At 36.8% G+C, this 21,374-nt stretch overlaps 1 protein-coding gene across 2 annotated transcripts in view; it reads right to left on the bottom strand.

Annotated features, from left to right (window-relative positions):
- Positions 1-21,374, bottom strand: part of PLPPR1 (phospholipid phosphatase related 1) — a 2,199,975-nt gene that overhangs the window by 274,010 nt on the left and 1,904,591 nt on the right. For both annotated transcript variants that reach the window (XM_044068258.1, XR_006364450.1), the window contains exon 7: positions 18,020-18,270. In XM_044068258.1, the coding sequence (XP_043924193.1) occupies positions 18,020-18,270 (251 nt within the window). The remainder of the gene's footprint in view (positions 1-18,019; positions 18,271-21,374) is intronic.

Below are 21,374 nucleotides of genomic sequence, written 5' to 3' on the forward strand. Positions count from 1 at the left end.
CTTATTAATTGATCCATCTCCGAACAAAAAGTGCCAACCATTTGGAACATATCACACATCATCCCATTGCATGAAGGTGGTACTTCAACAGAACTATCCAACTATTGTCCTATAGTGATTTTATCACCATTATCTAAAGTTGTAGAGTGATGCATCCATTCTCAACTACTAAACTGTGTTTTAACTAACAATCTGCTGTCTAACACTCAGCATGGATTCCGACCCACACATAGCACTACTACTGCTCTGATGTCCTTAATAACACCATTAATCATCACAGAAATGATGGCAAACTAGTATCCTCTGTATTTCTTGACCCATCCAAACGTTTTGACACTGTCTCACATAACAAACTCATAACAGCTGTTTCAGATTTTAAACTTAACACCTCTGCAATAGCATGGTTCCAGGATTATCTGGCCATTTGAAAGTAAGCTGTAAAATGAAAACATAATCTCTCTACTCTTCAGTCAGTCACTCTAGGGGTTCCACAATGTTCTATTCTTGGTCATCTCTTCTTCAGTGTGTTTACTAACAATCTTTATACTTCTACATTGCATGCATCCCTTGTCCAATATGCGGACGACTCAACTCTTATTTGTGTTGCTCCCGCACTTCAGCAACTCCAATTTATAACCCAGCAATCCTTCTCGACAGTAGAATCCTGGTTACCTAATGCTCAGCTTATACTTAACCTCAATAAGACTAAGCTAATTCTTTTTCAACCCACAACAACCACTGACCCTCCCCCCACCATCCTTCAACATCTCATCAACAAATAATACAAGTATCTCTACAGTATATCATACCAAACTTCTTGGTGTAATCATAGGCAGCAACATGAAATCTGACAAACATGTAGACCAGTCAAGTAAAGAAAGTTCACAAAAAAACTCTGCTTTCTATACAGACATAAACAATTTCTAACAAACAATACAAAAGCCACCATTGCTAGAACTCACCTTGTCTCTACCATCCTCTACGCATCTCCCATACTAACAAACCTGAAGAAATCAGAGTTAAACAAGCTTGACACATGCTAGAGTAAAATTGATAGGTTTGCCACAGAATCCACTTATAGATCACATCATTGCCTAGCACTAAAACAACTCACTTGGTTAAAACTGCCCAGTCTCCTAGCGTATAACCAACTGACCACGGCCCATCAACTATTCTATTAACCAAACAAAACACCTGCTCTTCTTAACCTCCTCCAGGTCTACTCTACTAATTGTGTCCTGCATTCCACTAACAAATCTTTATTAAAGGTATCTAAAATTAACAACATAGCTGGAGAATCCCTGTACTCATACTACATAGCAAAACTCTGAAATTCTCTGGCCCTAAACATAAAAACTACCTCCAGCACTACACAATTCAAAAAGATCCTCAAAACACATTTACCTAGTACATGAATATCCTCTTGTTCTAACCCTGGCTAAGAAAAATCATCTCCAAGCAACTTGCCCCTCAAGGAATTGCAATATATAACAACTGTACATTTTATGTGCTCAGTATTTTAACTCTGTTTGGCTAAGCAAAACCACCTATATGCAGTTGGCCTCCTAAGTAATTGCAATGTATAATTACTGTACATTTTATGAGCTTTGTACTTTGTTTGACAACCTTATCCTAATCTGCCTATTTTACTGTAAATGCAATATACTGTAATAACTGCATACTGCAAAAATGTAAAATGATGTATTGTCTGTTCTAGATTTTTGGACACAATCAATTTATTGTATATATATATATATATATATATATATATATATATATATATATATATATATATATATACACAAAGGCATTGGCAAACTTCAAACATTGGACCCCATCTAGTTTGGGTTCATGAAAGGCCGATCTTGTCTCCTGAACCTGATTGACTTCTTCGAATCAGTCTCCAGAGCTGTGGATGAGGGAAAGGCGGTCCACACAGCCTATCTGGACCTCACCAAGGCCTTCAACACCATCCCCCACTAGCTTGAGCTTGAGCCCATGGCTCTGGCACCAAGCATCTGTTTCTGTAAGGCCCTTTTGTAGAATATCCACATAATTTGGGGATTCAATAATGGTTCCTAGTTTGCAGTCATCTGCGAACTTTGTTAGCCCGAGTCCCTTAATGTTGGCCTATACTTCAGAGAAGTAGATGCCAAACAAAAGCGGTCCCAGGACTGAGCCCTGAGGCACTCCACTTGTCACTTGTCTGGAGCTGGATTTGGAGTCAGCTACTTTTACAGTGTAGGTTCTGTCAGTAAGCCAGTTGGCAACCCATCGAGTGATGTAGGGATTAATGCCCAGCTTAGTAAGTTTATCTAAGATTCCAGAGTGGGGGATGGTGTCAAAGGCCTTGGCGAGGTCTAGATAGGCTGTATGGAATGCCTTACCCTCATCCACAGCTCTGGAGACTGATACAAAGAAGTCAATCAGGTTCAGGAGACATGATCAACCCTTCAGTAACCCAAACTAGGTGGGGTACAGTGTTTAAAGTTTGCCAATGTCTTTGTTTATAAGTTCCATGAAAATACATTCCATAGCTTTGCAGATCAGGCTCATCAGACTGATGGGATGGTAGTTCCCAGGATCCAAGATGGATCCCCCCTTGTGGAGTGGGATGACTGTAGCTATGCGTCACTCGGTGGGTACAAAGCCTGAGGTGAGGCTATGATTAAACATGACACGTAGGTGAGGTGCAAGCTCATTTTGTAGTTCATGTAATACACAGCCCAGGATGTCATCTGGTCCCATGGATGTTGTATTCTTAGCTTTGGAAAGTGCGGATTTTTCCTGTGTGGTCATGATTACCAGAATTTGGCAGTCTTTTGGTATTGAGATGGGCCCTTTAGGGGATGAGAGGGGGGTGAAGTTGGCACTGAATCGATCTGCCAGGATATTGCACTGTCTTTGGGATCAGTATAGTTAATGCCATTCTGTTGTAGCTCAGAGCAGATTTGAGCATTGCCATTTAGATTTCTGACATAGCTATAGAATGCCTTGTGGTTGTCTTTGGAATCATTGGCAATATTATTTTCGTAACTAGCTTTGGAGGATTTTATGAGGGATCTCAGCTTCTTACTGAGGCTAGTAAGAGAGTTTTTTGTATCCTGGGATTTTCCTTTTTTCTGCAACAGTTTCTTCCTTCTGCTATATAGTTTTTTTTATGGCAGGGGACCACCAGATTGGCTTCCTTTTTGTGGAGAAGAGCATCTTGGTTCTATTTGGGATGGCACGATTCATGCATGAGTGGATGTGCTCGTACAGTGCCTTAATGTAGGATTCAGCAGTTGAACTTTCAGTTCCCGGCTGCATGGCTGCCCTGTAGTTTGTCACTTCTGACTTGAGTAGCATGAAGTTGGCCTTGGAGAAGTTTTTTATGGAGGTTTCCTTACTAGGGGCTGGGGATGGGCTGTGGATGTCAAAGATGATTAGCTTATGGTCAGACCTAACCAGCGAGGGGGTTTCCACTGGTGTGGAGCAATGATTTCCCATGTTTGTACTGACCAGGTCCAGGATATTGGTGCCCCTGGTGGGACTATGGATTAGTTGATCCAGGGCGTTGGAATTTATGAATTCCACAAATCTTTGGGTAAAGGTATTGGTACATGAGTAGTTTTCCGAGTTAATGGCAGGGTAGTTGAAATCACCCAGTATTAGGGTGTTTGGTTGAACCTTAATATTTTCCATTATGTTTAGAAAGGTGTAGAAAGAATCTTGGGGCAGGGTGGGGGATCTGTAGCAAGCTACAATTTGAATTGCAGTCTTACCTAGTGTTAGTTGCACCTGGAGAATTTCAAATGCATTGTGTTGGGCAAGTAGCCTGGAGGTGTGGATATCCTTGGTGAATATGGACATACAAATTACTGACAGGTTTCATCTTAAAGGTTAAAGTGAAACTTTGGTTGTGATTGGTGTTTGTTTGCGTTTCAGCTTCGGAGGTCCTTGTTTCTTGCGCAGGTTAATATTAAGGGTCTCCGCATATGTGGGTTTAGTGTTGCTATGTGTGGGTGTTGCTGGTGAGGGTTTTGAGAGGCTATGTGCTGCTTGAGGTGTAGTGCAGGTGTTAACCTTCTCCTCTTGATTGTTTAGCACAGTCTTGGCTGGAGAGAGCTTTGCTTCCAGTTTGGCTATGTAGGTGCATCTCTCGCAGGTTGTGGTGTTGGGTGGTAGAAGGAGAGGGTTGTCTGTGTACATGAGGTAATTGCTGCATTGCCCCAGTATGCCCAGATTCAAAAGGTGGATAGGAGAAATCACCGGAAGTGAGCCCTTGGACATGCCTGGTTTGGAGCTGTTTTCCGTTACCTTGGCAAGGTACTTTACAATTATGGGCTGCTTAGTGCTTACGATTAATTACACCTTATTAACAAGGAAAGTTGAGTGCTTGTATTCTTTTAAGGCTTCCCTAGTGCTTTCCAGCAGGTTTTAGAGCAAGTGCTAGTCATAGGAATTCAGATTTTAGTGCACTACTAAGAATTCATTCTAGTTCTAAGGGGAATGAAAGAATTTGGGAATAATAGCTTAAAGATGCCCCATGCTGGCACTGAGTGATGTGCAAAACCGCAAAAAGGCGTTTATGCCAGAAAGTTGAAAGGGATAGAAATCAGCCCAAAATGGCCAATAAGCTACAATTACAGTGCTAAAACTACTCGTCTAGCGCTAAATTGGCAGTACAATGCTCACCACTCTCACTGGCAAGCAGAAGGACTTCATAGTCCTCCTTTTGTTTGCAAACTGCTAGTGGCTTTGACAGTCAAAAGTATACCCTGAAATAAAATTAATTATAAACCATCATATGCATGAGAAGTATAAAAACATACTTAAAATATTTTTTAAAATAATTAAATCCATATCTCTTTAAAGTTGCCAAGCTCTAAAGCATGCGTAACAAATCTCTGACCTCCTTACAATATGGACTTCCAAGTTATACAGTATTGGTGACAAAATTGTGTTGTTTTTGCATTTTATTTTGTTGGTAAGGATGGTCCCCTGAATATTTTTCTCAGAGCTGAAAATCCCAGCCACGGCATCATGAAGGACTGAACCCATAATGTCTCACTTCCTAAATTAATGTAAAGACTACTTTATTTCCATGTTATATGCATCTGAAGTAATTTCTTACTTCCTAAAAAGACAAGCTGTAAACTACTTCTTGCAGATGGAACACCTCACACTGAAAATGAACAAGGCAACCTAATAATGAAACCACAATGTAAATAAGAAGCAGCACCTCTGTACAGGTAAGTTGTGTTTGACTACCCATAGTGAGTGCTTTGGTAGTTGTGTATACATTATTACTTAATACCTATAATGACATTATTTTTGAGGGTGTGACTATAGAAAAAATGGATAAATGGGGGACTGAAAAGAGAAAAAACAAAATCACACTATAATTGTTATTTTTTGCAAAATTACTTACAACTTCATCATGAGGAGTATAAGAAATGAAATGACTTGTAAAACAAGGGCATTTGCCCGCATGATGACTATGCTTTAACTCTTTAAATCTTAGTGATATCTCTAGGCATTTCTCCAGTTGCACCCTACTGTTGCCTGTAGGTGTCCAGTATTCCTATTCATATTTATATGATCAGTTCTAAAGCCATACTGCATACAAATTACTGACAGGTTTCATCTTAAAGGTTCCATGATGGAAAACACAATTCCACTAATGCTTAACATCTAATTAGTGCAGGTAAAGAGATATTGTTGTTCATATAATATTTATTCATTTATTTATACTGTCATAAATATCCTATTTCTCTAAATATCTCAACAACCAAGTGACACTGAAAGAACTGCTTGGCCTCATATGAAACTCTCAGCTGGATGAACAAAATGTTGTTGACAGGAGAAGTGCTTCCAAGATGGTGGACATCCAGTAAAAACCCTCTCCAAGAAGCTCCTAACAAAAACCAATCTATCCGCATTAAAAGCCAGATATCTATCAAGAATAGGCATTTATTCTGTAGATAAATGAAGCCTGCAACTATATTTATTCAAGAAATGGGTTCTTCTATATATTGACTGGTGAAAAATCGTTCGATTATTAACTGTACAGCTTCGGGACCTCTCACCACGTTTAAGAACAGGCCACAAATCAGCTATACAACACCTTGGAAGTATAACTCCGAAAGTGGAAACATCAAAGGATGTCTAAGGAAACAGAAAATATGGAAATCCAGACTGTGAAAACAAAACTATCAGCAATAGCCTCTCCTGAAAAGGAATCGTTATCCAAGAGGCAAAAAACAGCCAAACAGCAACAGCAGCAAGAAATAATTATACCAAATCCAAAGCTAAAGTCTGAAACTAACATCCAAATGGAAGAACTTAAACAAGATCTCCTGCCACTACAGACAGCAGTCCAAATTTTCTCTGAGCAACTATCCAGCTTTGGGAGCTCTATTAACCAAATTGCTGACTGTATGGACCAGACTGAAGCAAAAACGCATGATAACGAATACCAGATAGGGAAACTTAAAGAGAAGCTTGGCGCCAAAAATGCTGTACTGTCAGGGATTCAGCAAAAACTTGTAGATTTGGAAGCGAGAAGTCAGCGTAACAATATTCTAGTAAGGGGCATTCCCAAGAAATACAAGCATAGTCAACTTATTACAGTTATCAAATAGATTTTTGCAAATTTACTTCCAAAAGAGGACAGCACTAATGAGATCATAGTTTAGAGAGCCCATCGAGCACTATATAAAAAGCAGGACTCTGCTGTCCCAAGGCAGTTATATGTTAAGCTCCTAAATTATAAAGAGACACAGAAAATGCTCTCAGCTGCCAAAAAACAAAAACAGGTGATCTGGAATGGATATAAGATCACCTTAGCACAAGACCTCCCTCTAGCAATTAAACAAAAATGCCAAAGTCTCTCACCTTATTGCGTTGATCTAATTAAATGGAAAATAAAATTTCAGATGAGCTATCCAAATACACTTGTCTTTTATAATAATGATGCCAGAATCACAGTGGACTCACCCAAGGAAGTGAAGGCAGCATTCATAAAGAATTTTGGTAAAGCTTCAGAGTCTTGAGCTATCTCCATGAAAATAAAGTCTCCTACTTGGTGCTGATGACACCATTGTCTATGTTTTGTCTCCTTCTATTGAAAGAATTATAATTCTGGTAAATATAATTCCAGAGAAACCAGAAATATACCCTTAACAAGAAACATAAGTCATAGAAGCTGTTCACAACAGGTGCGATAAAAGGTAACAACTTCCTACTTCATCTTCAGATGTTGACCTTTGACACATCACCACTTCAGCGAGGCAGCAAGATACGCAGGAAAGAATCTCCAGAAAATTGACCTTGTGTATGCTAGTTAAAAAAGGAAAATAAAGATAAATACTAGTTCTTTCTTTAACATCTACTCCTTCGAAGCTTATATTAAATGCAGAAAGCTACTTGCAACGACCATTTTTTCACCAAGACTTGAGCTCTATTCTAGGTGTTATATTATGAGCAGATCTCTCGATCGTATGTGTTAAGCTTCATTCACCATTGTTTGAGTTGTACAATGGTCCATGTCTCAAGGTACTGTCTGGATCATTGTTACTGCTGTCTATAGTACAGTTTAATTTTTTTTTTCAACTAGTGCAAGAAAAGTAGCTATCAGGTAAATTAAGAAACCGGATGCAAGTCTGCGATCCCTTTGGACAACTCAAAAGTGCTATGAGTTATATATGTTTGTTTTAAGCTCACTCCCTTCACCCATCTGTACATAGCTTTTGCTGCTAATACTGTTTCACTTGGGCACTACGGGTCATATAAGAGTTCATGTCTGCAATTGAGAACAATAAAATATGATTGCTTTCACATAACAACAATAGCAGTTTAAAATGCCTTGAAAATATTTGTGATATTACTGTGAAGGGCTAAGACAACTGAAGAATTAAATGTTACTTTAAACACTAAAGAGAACAAACGGTAAAGTTGGGAAGTTACATATGGCCAGCTGTTTTGATATATATAATACCTAATAACTGTATAGTTTTGCTCCGTTCTAGTTATTTTGACTGCTGACTGAAATTCACTGAGCAAGACTCTGGAAGGGAGGGGACAGTCATTGTGTGTTAATTAAGTTCTGCATTCATTTTACAAGGCTTGTAGATTTGCATACTTGCTATTGATGTACAAGTATGATGAGAAGTGAAGTGAATTTTTGAAGCAAAGAAATGCTTCTACACTCTCAGACCACTACAACTATCTTACTTGATCCACAAAACTACCTCAACCAAGACGTCTGAATGCAACAGCTTTTGGAAAATGTGTATCAAACTTCCTTGGAATTGTTGGATCAAATTGTACTGTATCTACTTTGTCAACTGGAGGGATTGATTTAATGAGTATTTATTTAAACTTTGAGATTCTAATATGCAATTATAAGAACACATTTATTTCTCTATGTTAGGCTTTAGAAATAATAGTTACCTTTAAGCTATATGTGAATCCCTACAGTGGAATTAACAGTTGTAACGCAAGCTTGCTTGAGACCATGCTTCTGTAACTGCTTACTATCAAATATTAACATAAGGTAGAAAAATTTAGCTAATTAAATTAAACCAAGAATATTAGACTTCGATGACAGATTGAATAGTAACGTCAAGCTACCACTGGTCTCGACTTCTTTTCTTACTTCAAACATCAACAAGTATTTAAACCCATCTCCACCTACCAAATAAAGAAACTACTCTCTAAACTAAAGCCTTGCTCCAATGCCACCAACAACATTCCCTCCTCCTTCTTAAAAATAGCCTCCGATGATATTGCTCTCCCTATTAGCATCCTGATCAATAGATCCGTACTTGAATCCTATGTACCCAAACTATGGTGCGCTGCATATATTCTTCCACTTCACAAGGGTGGCAAAAACTGTAACGTATCTAATTTCTGCCCCATAGCCATCCTTTTCCCTCTCTCTAAACTCCTTGAAAAATGCATCCACCTTCAGCTCTTGCCATTCCTCACCAAACACTAGCTACTCTCTCCTACCCAACATGGCTTCTGCCCAGGACATAGTACCAACACCGCCCTTCTCTCCTTCTTACATTCTGTCAATTTAGCCCGTGACTCCAGTAATTTAGCATCCTCAGTTCTGCTGGACTTATCTAAAGCTTTTGATACCATCTCCTACACCCAACCTCTAAATCATCTGTCTAATCTCAATCTCTCCCACAAAACTCTCCTGGTTCTCCAGCTATCTTTCCAACAGGTCCCAGGCTGTCAAATGGGGCCAGGGCACCTCCACCTTCCATCCTACCCCCACTGGAGTACCCCAAGGATCCATACTTGACCCAGTTCTACTCAACATCTTTATTAATGACTTTCACAAGGCCATACCCAATACTAAAATTGTTCAATATGCTGATGATTCTACTTTGATCTGCTGCGCCTCCAACTTAACAGATCTCTAACTACTAACACAAACAGCCTTCTCAACTACTGGATGCTCCAAACTCACCTCTTATTAAATGCTAACAAAACTAAAATCCTTCTATTCTCTCATTCTAAGTCCTCCCCTATTGATAAAAATTCATTCCAAATAACCAGCCATAACAACTCCATTTTAGAGGTCTTTCCCTCTGCCAAACTTCTTGGTGTAACCATTGATGAACACCTAAAATTTAATACTCACGTCCAGCTAAACATAAAGAAAACCCACATAAAACTCAGCCTACTTTATAGAAACAACCACTTCCTCTCTCCTGCTACCAGACTAACTCTCACCACTACTTATCTCCTTCCCTCTCTACTGCATGGCGCCCAACTGCTTACTAATTCATACTCCTCCCTATCCTCTAAACTAGAAGTATGTTACAGTAAAATCTCCAGATTTGCTACCAAAGCCAAATCTTCCTCTCATTACTGTTCCTCCCTTCACTCATTAAACTGGCTTGAACTCCATAACCAACTTGACTTTCTCCAAATCACGACTGCCTATAGACTACTATTCCAAACTACCACGTGCCCTGCACTATCCAATATCCTACAACCATATACTCCCCATAGAAAACTTAGATCTACCCACCAAAACCTAATCACAATCCATAAACCCAAGCGCCCAGCTGGTCAACTTCTGCTTTCCTTCACCGTAGCCAAAAAATGGAATGCTCTTCCCTCCACTCTTAGGACCTGCGATAACCTCGAAAACTTTAAAACTCTTCTTCATTCTCACCTTTACTCAAACAGGAAATGCAACTGTACTCTTCACCCTATATGTCTCAAGGTCTCCTCCACTTTTACTCCTGGCTAACCTCTCACCTAGCTAACCTTGCTTATTTGCATTTTGTATAAATAACTATACTGTAAAATGTAGCCACAAGGCCATTTGCCTGTCTTTTACACCTAAACTAAATTGTAATTGTTTGTTTCTTTATGAATGCTACCTGTTTATTTGTCAGTAATGCAAAGTTTCTTAGTAATTATTCATGTAACTATGTATTGTTGGAGCTTTTCTCCCCAGGCCTCCACTGAAAACAGGTGAGCCTAGTGGACCTCCCCGGTCATCAAACTGGAATAAATAAATAAATAAATAATTTAGCTCTGGTTATTATTAATAATAGAATTCCCATTTTGGTAATTACTGTTTTATAATTAATTGAAAGTAAATCTTACTCTGTTTTATTATGTCAACATGTGCAACTAGGAGGATTGTGGATTCTTTGTGTAGGGTAAAGGATGACTTATCTTGGGGTGAATATGTTAATGTATAATAGTTTTAGATGGGTTAGTAAGTTTAATTGGTTAAGCATAGCAAGTTTCAAAGGTTGCAATCCCAAAATGATAAAACAAGTGACATTCCTGGTCTATTCTGTAACTTTCCTCTTGAAAGCTCTTTCAGATATGGAGTTTAATTGTGTAGGCACAGGGTCAGTTTTGAAAGAGCTAAGTGCTACTAAAATAAAAAAGGTTTCCAATGTACTAACTGCAAGGACATATTGAGCTTATCGAGATAACAAAGCTTGTAAAGTAAAATTAGTAATACTCAGAGTACAATTTAAGATATAAAATGTGGATAATTAATTTGTGAAATGTGAGAGGATTGCAAGACAAAAACAAAAGGAAGTTGTTGATGCATCTAATATTTAAATCGGAGGCAAACATCTATTTTATACAAGAAACACATATGTTGCAGGATGAATGGGGGGAAACATGAATAGGAAGTGGATAAAATCCATTATTACAGCCAGGGATAGGACTAACTCCAAATGAGTTACTATTATAATCAAGACAATCATTTAAGGAGTCAATCCTACAGTTTAAATCTGATGTAAATGGTAGATGGTGTTATTTTACAGCCTAAAACCATCTATCCAGTAAGGCAACATTACTTGTAAATGTGTATGGCCCATGCTCAAAACAGCAAAACTTTATTCTGGAAATACACAACCTGCTCTGTAAGTTCTCGGATCACTACCATATAATAGGAGGGGACTGGAATGCAGTCAAAGACCCTGTATCTGATCATACTAGCAAGTCCAATTCATATAATTTTCAAGCGTCACTTGCGCTAGCTGATCTTATCTCAGATTTTTGCCTTCTCGATCCTATCTCCTTTGGAGATGAAATAGATAAAAGTAATGTTTATACACATTATTCTAAATGCCATAATACCTGGTCGAGATTAGACTTCTTTTTAATCTCAGATTCACTAACAAAAGGTGAAATAAAGTACTTGATGGATCCCAGGTTCTTATCAGATCATTCAAAGAGTTCACTGAAAATAAATTTGACAGACAAAGCATTAAAAAAGAATACTAGATGTAACTGGTCCTTAAACAGTAATCTACTCTTTAAATCAGAAGTGACAAGGGAGATATCAGATATATTAACAGAGTTAGATAACCTAATGTTCACTGATATCCCATATGAAGTTCAATGGGTGGCTTGCAAGGCGACACTTAGAGGTATACTAATTCCAAAATCTTCTTACTTCAAAAAGTTATGAAAGAAAAGGAAAGCAAATTACTCATTGAACTGAAGGAGCTGGATAGGAAATGTCAGACAGCACAAAGCCCTGATTTAGAGAAACAAATTAATAAAATACAAAAAGAACTATTTTATCTAGACCAGCAAAACTATTCTCTACAAGAATTAAAATGTATAGCTAAATATTCTGAGTGGGTGCATGTTCCATCTAAAATGCTGGCGGAAATAATCGATAATAAGCAAGAAGTCTCTAGGATAACTTTACTTCATTATCAAGATAAAATATTCAAGTCAGACTTACAGATTATAGAAATATTCCAACAACTTTACACAGAAATCTATGGAACAAACACCCAACAGATTCCTAGCTTCAAGACAGAAGAATACTTGGCAAATCTTAAATTTCCTACGATTAATAAAAGCCAAGCAACACTCTTCATAGCCCCATTTAAACAGCAAGAAATAGCTGAGGTCATTAAAAATTTTAAAACAGGTAAGGCTCTGGGTACAGATGGATACACAGCAGAGTTTTATAAAACATTAAATCAGAAACTCTCATCCATCCTTCTGAAAGTATTCAACTACATTAAACTAAATGGTATAATGGATCTTTATATAAACAATTCAAAAACTATTTTCATTCCTAAAAACAATTTAGACATATCAAACCCCCATAACTATAGACAGAGTTCCCTGATTAATGCAGACATTAAAATTTTGGCCACACTTCTAGCGGAAAGGCTTATGAAAATTATGCCTTTCATTATATCTCCAGAATAATCTGGCTTCATGTGCAACAGACATACATGGGACAATATCTTAACTCTGGACTCTATGATCAAACTTACTAAAAAAAGAAAGAAATCCAAAATATGCACTAGTTGTGGATGCTTGTAAAGCATTTGATAGAGTGAACTGGAAGTTTCTTTTTTCTTCCATATCCAAATGTAATATTCCGAAGGAATTTATCAATATAATCGAAACCCTATACGACAAAATATATACATACCTCTATATTAATAAAATGCTATCTAGTCCCGTTAAATTAGTGAATGGAACAAGACATGGCTGTCCACTTTCACCCCACCTATTTAATCTATACATAGAGCCCTTTTTCCTTCTATTTCACAAAGAACCTTTCACTCAATACCCAGAATTTTGAATTCTAAAATAATGTTATCCACATTTGCAGATGATCTGAACATTTATTTTGAATTCCCAAATACAGACCTAAGGAGAATTATAGCATCGATAAATACATTTAAAAGAGTTTCAAACTACCAGGTTAACCAAAAGAAATCCCACATATTTCCCATTAACCCCCTTAATCATAGGAAAAATTACTTCCCATATTCCCCTGTGTACTCTATTAAATATCTAGGGATATCCTATGGACATAATCATCTATCCATGTTACAAAATAATTTCATTAAAATATAGGCCAACATCATACAGGACTTACATAAACGGAGGCAACTGAAATTATCAATGATGTTCAAAACAGCAATTATTAGAAGGAATATACTACCAAGACTACTATATCACTTCAGTACATCAGTCTTTGTCATCCCAAACAATTTCTTTCAAAAAATTAATAAAGAATTTGCCAAATTCATCTGGTTTCCCAAATTGGTCAAAATAGGTTACTTAAAACTAATCTATCCAAAAGAAAAAGGGGGATTAAATCTACCTGACTTTCAGCTTTATCAGAAAATCATTAGTGCCGTTAGATCAGCATGTATCTCGAATTTCTCTGTTGAGATGGAAGACTGGTCTCCGATCTGGCTCAGAATTTAGCATCAGCATGTGTCCAGAAATAATATAAACCACAAATACCTTAATTTTATAGTTCAAGCGAATCTTAGGACTCTCAAGATTAGCAATATCTTAAAACAAAAAATAAAAACCTTCCAGGAGTTGATAAAATCTCTAAAACTGGACAGGGCATTATCCCTCCTGCAACCTATTAATTTAAATCCAAACATTAAAATAAATAAAGTGTTAAATCTAATGGACTACCTACTGATCAAGGAATGCACTGCTTGGGATATATACAAGCATAAAGAGAAAACACTGCAAGAATTACAAGTAATTTTCAAAGTAAATAAAAATACACTATTATATTATGCCAGATTACAGAGATAATTCTACCACTCTTCAAAGACTCGTCCATCAATGTTAATGAAGTAACTAGGCTGGTAGACATCACTGAAAGCTTAGCTAGCAGAAATAAAATGCTTTCCAATACATACAAACTTGTTAGTGCCATCAGATATGAAAATGCATTACTTTACTCTAATTACTGGGACCAAAGGGGTCACATACTTACAGAAGAGCAGAAACTGAAAGCAATTGACTCCACTGTTAACCTATCTCCATTCAAAAATCATATATATACACAACTAATGATCAATAACAATGGTTATTACACCCCTTCCATTTTGAACAAATTTGATCCTAAAAGATCACCATCCTGTACATGTTGTCTGTTTCCCAAAGTGGACCTCCTACATGTCTTATGGTTCTGTAAAATATTCCCAGAATCTTTGGGGCTCTTTTAAGGTATGGTTAGAAAAAATGAGATATCATAAATCAACTTTATCCTGGGAATTCTCTGTTCTTCATATCACCGATCTGAAATTCCCTAAGTTGGAAGGTCATATCCTAATTACTCTCTCTTCACTAATCAAGCTATATATAACCAAAAATTGATCATACCAAACTTTCATGGAACAAATTTATGGAAAATGGCAATATTATATATATCCTTTCAAAAACTTATTGTTAGGAATGTTAAAAAATTAGCTTACTATCAGAAATTCTGGACACTTCTTTTTGACCACATATTAGGAGATTAATCAAAGAGGTGGTAATATTGAAACAATTTAACTGGAGGTTAAAATGAAGTAAAGTCGACTTCATTATAATTATATCAGTCTGTACAATACTAGATCTTTAAAGTATGAGGTAATACTGAATTCATATGTTTTGATTTGCTTTTCCCTTACTCTGGGTTTTAGTAGCAATTATTGTAGATATTTTACATAGTTATTTGATTTATACTAGTAGTGTTCAGTTATTTTTTTCTTTTTAATTGAGACTTATGTGTAACCATTATTGTATTTTTCATACGTGTGATTTATATATGTCTGTACTTGGTGCACTAAGAAAATAAAAATTACTATTGGAAAAAAATGCTGCTGACAGTAGGTGTGTAACACGAGTGGTTGCTGAGATAAGTTGTTTACAAAGTATTACAAACTTAATAGTTACTATGTTTACTGTGACTTATAAAATCCAGTCGGAGACCTTAAGCCTAAAGAATATAACCACTATTAAAACAGTTTGCACTGAAGAGTTTGACATTTATACTTTTTTAATAATCTCTATGGTTCCAGAGATATAAAAATTTGTTTGCGATGTGAGGACATCATTTGATTTTTATCAAAATGCTTATACTGTGCCCATGAACGTTACAGTGCACATGTCCAGAGCTCTATTGGATGGAATGAATGTAAGTGCATTGTTACACTTCTCATGCATCTGTGTTTTACAGTACATTTTATTTCTGGATATACTTTAATGTTAAAGCTGCAAGTGGTTTGACAAAAAATGAAGATTCTAACATGTTTTCAGGTGGATTCGTTTCAGTATTGACTCAGTTTTTCTGTATGATCACATCCCCATGTAGTATCAACTGATTTGCATACAGAAGCAAAGCACTCTGGGCAATCAAAACACCGTATCTCTGTAGAAGAGCTTCTACTTACTTAGATTATAGTTTCAGGAATAAGTCATTATGTGTTAATTTTCAATGTAGGGTGTTTCTCCTTTAAGACATAATTGACAACTTGTCATACTAGGATACAAGTTTCCCTGTTGCCAAACTCAGCACAGAAATCAGTGAGGTCATTTTGGGACAGTGTTTCAAAATGTCACATCAGGAGTTTTCAGTTTCACAAAACATTTTTAGGGGACCATGCTTATCAACAAAATTAATTGAAAAATAACACACTTTTGCCTTAGACACTGCAAAAACTATGTATGATAAGAATAGTATTCCCATCACTAAGGATTTATTTGCATATTCTATGGAAATTGTGGTAATACTCTGTTTTTGTCTCCACTGTCTGATGACCATCAGGTCCCCGTGATATAGTGAGTCATTCATTCCCTGCAAATCAAGAGCTGTTCCCAGCCCATTCATTCCCTTTGAGGTGAGACCTAACTATGAAGCCTTCATCTTGGCAGCCATTACAGCATTTTATGGATGTAGTCTAACCTCTACCCCTGTTGGGGATGTGATCTCCACTTCACTTTGTAGGGACTGCATATTTCCCTGACAAAGACATGTGCCCACTCCTTGGGCACACCTCTGGAAGTGTTACCGCATGGCTTGTACAGACACACCCATGTCCCACCTCCCAGGTCCTATTCTCAAAGGAGATCACCACAGGAGGAGGAGCCACCACAAGCCTATCTCCCAGGTGAGCTCACCAACTTAAGTTATACTTTTCTCTCTCACTCTTAACTGATACTGTTAGCTTCCTGGGCTGCTAGTCAGTCTTGGGTTGTCTGGGTCATAGTTAAGGCTTTAGACCTTTACCCACAAAGGTATGGCTAATCCAGCAGCATTCTTGGACACAGATACTGCACTAAGGGAAACAGTTCACTTAGCATATGTAGAATATGGAGCACTGAAAACATGCCATATAGCATGGTAGAGTGTGATCTATATAATTCTTTGAGGGCTCAACTACAGGAGAGAATTTTTTTTGGCCGAGGATACAGTTTATTCAAGTAAAGAGGAAAGTGAAGTGTTATGTCCTATGATGTTAAGTAATAATGAGCTCTATGTAATTAAGACAACGACAGAGACTTGTAAAACATTTATAGAAGAAAAAAAAAAAAGAAATGATTCCTGCATTTTGCTCAGGACTAATGACACAGTTAGCTTCTATTTAGTTTCTAGCGACCATTAAAATGAAAGGCTGTGTATCTCTGCTACATAAATGACAGGGAATTGACTGTTGGTGTTGTAAAGTACTAAAAGATACTACACAGGAGGAAGAAATATTTAATATGTCATCAAAATTTTAAGTGTAAGTATTATTAAGTGCAAGTATTATTAAGTGTAAGTATAATTTTAAGTGTAAATATTATTGTAAGTCAATATTTGTATAATGTCACTATGTGTGTAATACAACTGTTTAAACAAATATATAATGATAATTCTAACAATCCAGGGATGAAACAACATTTATTTGAGTCCATTCTCTCTCATTTTTTCTCTGAATCTGCCTCTCCTGCTATTAAAATTGGATGGGCTGTGACAGATGGAAATAATGTAGCACATGACACAACGTGTGCCGTTGTTCAGTGGTTTGAATACTAAATATTAGTGGGGTACTCCAACTTTCCAGGTTCATTAGTTACTGACGTATACTACATCTACATGATCATAAGTTAACGGGTAAATCAAGCATCACAATGTCTTTACTCTACTGGTACACTGACAAGGTGTTTGTTTGGATAAGGAAAACAAATGCATGGCATGCATACATTTGGATGAAAAGCTCATTTTATGTAATTCTGGACTGATGTTCTTCTCTTTCAAAGCTTTTTAATGCACTTTTAACTTTAAAACACCTTACAGACTTTACTGTATAGAAAACAGTTTAATGGCTACCAACTGCTGTAACATAAAAATAAATAAAAATAAACTAACAGATGTTTAGATCATGTGTTCTCAAAGCAGTTTTTTTCGAGATGCATTCAATCTGATAATCATTTTATTTTTTGCTTTATTTTAAGCAACATGCCATGCTATGAAGCCTGAGTTATATCAGACAGAATGTATCAGAGAAACTCTGTAAAATTCCTTATATCTACATAAACATATCTGCATGTTTTCAGCATTTCTATATATCCTGATGTTTTACACCATTAAATAACTATTGCAGAATTGTTTGGCTTTGGATTTAGTTTCTATTATCCTGGTTTTAACACTAAGGAATTATTCATATGCTGTTTTTAAATCATGTGTCTTGTAAACCAAACAGATAACATCTGAGAGATTACTTACTGTAGCATACAGTGCTGAGTAAATACTTAAAGCAGCATCTTTGGAGGGGAATGATCTTCTAGCCTTTTCAATCACCTCTGGATCACCTGTGCAGATATTTCCATTATTTACAAAGTGGTGATGACCACGACACTCAGCTCCAGTAAAGTTTGGTTTGCATACAGTCAGAAAGAAAGGGGCCAAGTTTCCTGTTACCACCTGGCCAGCATTTACAAATATATCTGTAGCAAAGAGTCCAAATGCAAACACACCTGGAAAAGTGAACAGTAAAACACATAGTTATTATCACTAAGAAATTTTAGTCAAGATAATGGACATATACAACTTGGATGTTCTAAATTTCTTATTAGCAATGCAGAGCTAACTATAATTATAAGAAGAAATAACAGATGTGTGCTTCAGCATGATAATGACACAAAAAGTTTCATTTTTTTCTTAATATAGACAATAGTTGTTATCACCGCAATACTACAATCTTGTCGCTTTCCCTTAACTTTCATCTTAAGGAGAAAACATACATCCAGCAAGGAAAAACTTTAGCCTCTATGTAGCAGACCATCTGCTTCTGCTGCTGGTGTCTCTCCTCAGGATTGTGCTCTCAGATGTCACTTCCCTCCCGACTTGATCTAATACTCTTTAATAAGAATCCCTGCTTGTGGTAATGACTTGTACACAAAAAAATACCATAATCTTAGTTATACATGATTTCTGGGTTACACAAAACTTTATTCATAGTTATACTTGCTTCTATATTTATTTGACATTTGTTAAATAAAAAGTATACTGGTTCAAGGAGAATTTTCAGCCACAACCCAGTGCCGCAAGGGGCAGACATAATAAAAACATTCCTAATATTAAGGAATATCAAATATTACAACAATATGTTAAAACAAACATAAACATGGTATATACAATTGCATAAAAATAAAGTTGAACATTGAGACATACAGGATCCATGTCAAGTAGCATAACTTAAGATAAAGTAAACAGCTGAAGTACAGGGAAGTATGGGTCATATCAATGGCAGCCGCAAAACAAGAAAGACATAATGTAGCTATATCAGAATATGCAGAGTGTAAGGAAAGTTAGATAACAAACAAAGTAGCTTGAGACAGTTTATATGAAATGATGGTTAACCAAATGTGTCAAATAATAACACAGAGATATTAGGTAGAATGGGCTAATGCTGCTAAATATGGCAAACCAACATCAAGACACTAGTCACATTGTGTCTGCTAAGCAAAACATATTTTTAGCTGTTTTATGAAGCTTGTTACATTACTTGTACTATTTATATCATCGGGGTCTTGTTCAAGCACTTAGGGCTTATTTTACAGAAGGCCTTTTTCTGTGGAAGCTAAGATATAGTTGGGTTTGTATAACAAGTGTTGAGTTGATATTTAAAAGGTCAAAGTTAGAAGCATTTTCATAAGACTTCTTAAGTGAGAGACAGTATTTTTCATGGAATAGTCTAAAAGAGGTTCTTTGGTTTGATTCTCGGCTAGAGTGCCTTCTAGGTGGAGTCTCCATGTCCTCTCTATATTCATGGGGATATCTGTGGATGCTCTGGTTTCCTCTCAAATCCCAAAGACATACAGTTGGTGGATTGGGACCTTTAAATTGTCCAGAGGTGCAAGTGCATGCATGTGCAGTATAGACGAAAGACCTCGCAAACCCGCTTCCATTTCCTCCCTTATTCTGCAAATTCCACAGATAGTAGCAGCTGTCTGTGGGGTTACCCTAGAAGCTGGCTGCAACTCATAGGAGAGAAGCAGACATACAGACAGAGGGTTTGGCATTATGGTTAAGGTATTTACCTCATAAATACATGGCACAGGGTTTGGTTCTGACCTTGGGTTATTGGCTAGGCTTAAAATGGCCCTTCAGGGGAGTTAGCCTAGTATTAACCTATGAACACATGAGAGTCTAAAATGAGGTAATTAACGTAGTTATAGTTGTGACAGTCAATCAATTAATTTTTGCTGTGGTTTGACAGTGGTGTTCATGGGAAGGCTCTATGAAAATAAAGAACATAATTTTGTTTTCAGCTATATAAAGTAGTTTAGTATTACAATTAGAGTGTAGGGCCTTAGCAGTTTATGTATATTTGTGACTGATTAACAGAACAATGATGTCAATGGTTCTCCAAGCTTCTAATGTGAGAAGGTTAGCTATTTTTTAGGCTACCTTTAACTAGTGGACTACTTTATCATTTTGACTTAGTGTTTGAAGTTGAAGTTTTGGTCCGATAATAAACCAAGATACCTCTGATTGGATACAGAGGGTATGATTATACCAGAAGGGTTGGTAATAATATGTGAATGTGCATTTTTATGTATTCTTGCTATTCGAAACATGACAGAAGACTTGTGAGTGTTGGCTGACAACTTATTTGAGATAAGCAATCCTGTTGGCTGCAAATTGGCTTTGCAGACCCTGATGAGCAGTAGATGAGTTTTGTGTGCTGAGTTAATCACAATGTCATCTGCATACACAATACACACTGTATAAGGCACATCCTAGGAGAGTCTTTTTAATTAACAGAGAGAATAGCAGAGGACCATGCTCAATAACTTACAAAACACCTTTTGTGAATATCTCACACTGAGAGAGAGAGAGAGAGAGAGAGAGAGAGAGAGAGAGAGAGAGCTGTTGTTGAGAATGGTAAAGATACCATTGAGAACAACGTTTTCAAACCATCTAGCACCACCATCAGATAAATCACATTCCCTTAGTTTATGAAACAGTAATGAATGATCAACAGTTTCAAAGGTGCATGTTAAATGCAGAAAAATAGCACCATTGAACAGATTATAACTCATGGCTTCACAGACTTAAGGTCTTAACCTTAAGGTTAAGGATGGCTATAAGGGTGCTAAATTTCTACTTGAATCGACTGAATCCATATGGTTTATCATGAAGAATGTCATAATTCAGAAGAGATTCTAGAGTCTGTCTGCCAATAATTTTTCTATGATTTTAGCAAGTGGACAACCTTCTCACATTAGAAACTAGGCAAAAGTGACTTTGGGAAGCTAAATGATATTCATATATTTGAAGTTGGGGGGGTTATTTTGGTGTTAAGTGGTAGCTTCAAAATCCATTTTAACAATTTAAAAAGAATTAAGCTACACACATACAGTATTTTAGGCTGCAGCATGTGTGGCTGGAGTTACAGCTGAAGTCAAGTTTGTTCAGAAGCTGTTTTATGACTTTGTGTATGGCATTAAAGTAAAATGGCTATGAAGTTATGTAACAGGAGGTCTGCCATCCAAGTAAGGGAACTGCAATGAAGTTGGTGTTTGGGGGAAAAGTTATGGCATCTTTAACTGAGTGATGTACAGAGGAGATCATG

The sequence above is a fragment of the Protopterus annectens genome, chromosome 4.part0, assembly GCF_019279795.1.
Source record: "Protopterus annectens isolate FY-2018-M chromosome 4.part0, PAN1.0, whole genome shotgun sequence".
In the NCBI taxonomy this organism is placed as follows: domain Eukaryota; kingdom Metazoa; phylum Chordata; order Ceratodontiformes; family Protopteridae; genus Protopterus; species Protopterus annectens.